Genomic DNA, 2,823 nt, shown 5'->3' with positions numbered 1-2,823 from the left:
ATAAACAATAAAGACTAATTATTAATCAAATATAGCTATAGCTATTAGATAACGTCTTAGTTTCAGTTTGAATTACGGAGAAATATGGATAAGTACTGTTTTTACTTTGCTAAAGATTTTCTACTATTTGAAAATAATATGTATTCTTGTTTTTTATATTATTCATTTGGTTCTTTATAGATTATTTTTAATAGATAACTTATTTAACACTAAATTATTTATAAGTTATAGTTTCATTTCTACATAATATTAGAACTTCGATTTGAATAGTGTTGTTATATTTTTGATTATTTTTGATTGATAATATTTGATTAATGCAGGAGTCATTTAAAAGAATTTATTAACTTAAACAGATTTTCAAAAATAAAACGTGAGGCTTTGTGTATCCTCTGGGTTAAGTCAAAAATTAGTTTAGATAAAAATATTCAGATCGGGTAATAATATTTTTTATAATGATAAGAAGAAAAATTTAGTCTACGTGAATATATCGAGATATATCTATCTTATTACCTGATTATTATCTGATCTAAATATTGTAGCATTATACGTACTTCCAGGTTTGTGTTTGGGTATTGTCATGTGTAAATGGATAATTGAAAAAATTGGAGTCAATACAATTGCTTAAGTTTTCATGTTTTTTTTTTGTTTTTTTCAAGGATCGCATTCGGAGCACCTGAGATTATGGAAATCCTTGAAAATCTTAAATTTTTCTTCAAGCATGTTAATGCAGTTGTACCAGAAAATTTCTTCCCATTCTTAAGATTTTTTCGATGGAATTCTCCCGTAAGTGTAAAAAGTTCACATTAAAATATGAATATTAAATCTACTTTACAGTCCAGGGTATATTTTAAAAACTAAGGTCCAGGATTCCAACAGATTCAGAAGAAAATTTCCAAATAAATACGATTTCAGAATTTCGTGATTATTTATTTCATTCTTTGAACGTAGGAAGCGGATATACTATGTTCAAAATCTTATTACTGTTAAGTACGGAAAGATGTTTTACCCATACGGCTTTGAAAATACTTCTGTGCATGTACACGCACATACATATATACACACTGATATATATATATATATATATATATATAGATATATACAGATAGATATACACACATAGTTATATACACACGCATACATATATGCACACAAATATGCATATATACACACGTCTCTGCACCTGCATTATTCATATTTGCTCATGTTTGGGTGTGTGCTCATAATTATGGAGTTTCACATACCTTTCACATATTTCGACGTCAAACGTGGTTCATGGGGTTTTAAACTCATGAGGTTGTAGGTTCATAAGTTTGTGTTAAACAATTAATGTCATAAACGTGTACAATGTCCATATATTTGTGTGATGAGAAAGCTCAGTATAAATTTATAGACGCATGTGACTTTTATGCATAAAGTTCACATAATGCATATAATTGATGTTCAGAGAAAAAACCTATCCAGATTGAAGAGATGGCAAATTATGTGGGGGTGTCCTGCTTGAAACTTCGGTGTGTGAAATATCGCTTATCCATGTAGGGGAAGGTTTCATCCAAAATATTTGAAATATTCACTTTTGATGTAATAATGTTTGATATTTCAGTCATGCAAAGCTTGCATTTGCTACATCATCCGAATGATACACTAGGTTATCTAGGGGTTACTCACTCCACTTTCTTTCCATAATGGATAGGGATGTTGCGTTTTTGTCTGTTTTGGTTTGTTTTTTTTGTCTCTAAACGAAGACACATGCTGCGTATACCTCTCTTTAAAGACGTTTCCCGTATTCCCGTATCTTGCTATTCTCTTCAAATCAGTGATGTTGGCCTTGTTCACTTGTTCTTCAGACACCTGTTGTGAGTAAATACCATAAGATCTTCGCATAAATATCATAAGATCTTCAAAAGAAATATGGTTAAATTTAGCTATAGTTGCCTCCCAATATAAAGTCGATAAAATTCAACCACAATAAAAATAACAATACTAGGAATATCCCCAAAAGACCTTGCAATTTCAGATCTCCGGATAGCTGTCCCCTGAACAACAGCTGTTTGGAGAAAAAGAATAAAATATAAATGGTATAAAGGGTATGGTAGAAAATATTACGAAAAGGAAAAGCTATTACATTTACATCTTGTCATCATAAACAAAACATTCCAACACATTTTCTCTTCACTATCTCCCTTCCCCTCCATATATTTTGTTAGCAAGCGGATATAGTTGTTGGACTGATGAATAACTGAACATATCTTGTTGACTGAAAAAGTGAGTTGACTTCATTTACATATAAACTCAAAATAAAATTTGATGGAACAGAATATTATAGTGTAAAACATTTAATTCGACACATATATAACTATTGTTGTTGACTGTTTCAATATAGATAGAAAACCTTATCAAGAAACGGAAAAAACTCCGAAGTTACGTAAAAAATAAAATCACAGAACATAAAGAGACGTTTAATGCTGAAAACATAAGAGATTTCATTGATATTTATTTGCTGTCGCTTGAGAAGGAACCAAACAATGAATCTTTATCCGGTGAGTTTTATATGAACTGTTTATTGTATTTTTCCCATTTCTTAAATGATGTCAACAAAAAATTCACAAAATAAAATATTTTAATCGTAGAACCTGAATAAAATATAAATTATATAATATGATTGAAAATATTACGAAAAGAAAAAAATACATTATAATAAACAAAGCATCAACATATTTTCTCTTCGTCTAATCTCTTCCTCTTGATTACATACATACTTATATACATTCATTCATATGTATGTGTGTGTGTGTGTACGTGTGTGTGTGTGTGTGTGTGTGTGTG

General features: G+C 29.7%; 1 protein-coding gene across 1 annotated transcript in view; it reads left to right on the top strand.

The window, feature by feature from the left end:
• Positions 1-2,823, top strand: part of LOC106870543 (cytochrome P450 2B4) — a 20,414-nt gene that overhangs the window by 6,394 nt on the left and 11,197 nt on the right. Inside the window, exons 3-4 of the mRNA XM_052972001.1 lie at positions 657-783; positions 2,381-2,537. Coding sequence (XP_052827961.1) covers positions 657-783; positions 2,381-2,537 — 284 coding nt within the window. The remainder of the gene's footprint in view (positions 1-656; positions 784-2,380; positions 2,538-2,823) is intronic.

The sequence above is a fragment of the Octopus bimaculoides genome, chromosome 11 (assembly GCF_001194135.2).
Source record: "Octopus bimaculoides isolate UCB-OBI-ISO-001 chromosome 11, ASM119413v2, whole genome shotgun sequence".
Classification (NCBI taxonomy): Eukaryota; Metazoa; Mollusca; class Cephalopoda; order Octopoda; family Octopodidae; genus Octopus; species Octopus bimaculoides.
This window is presented reverse-complemented; position numbering and strand designations above follow the sequence as displayed.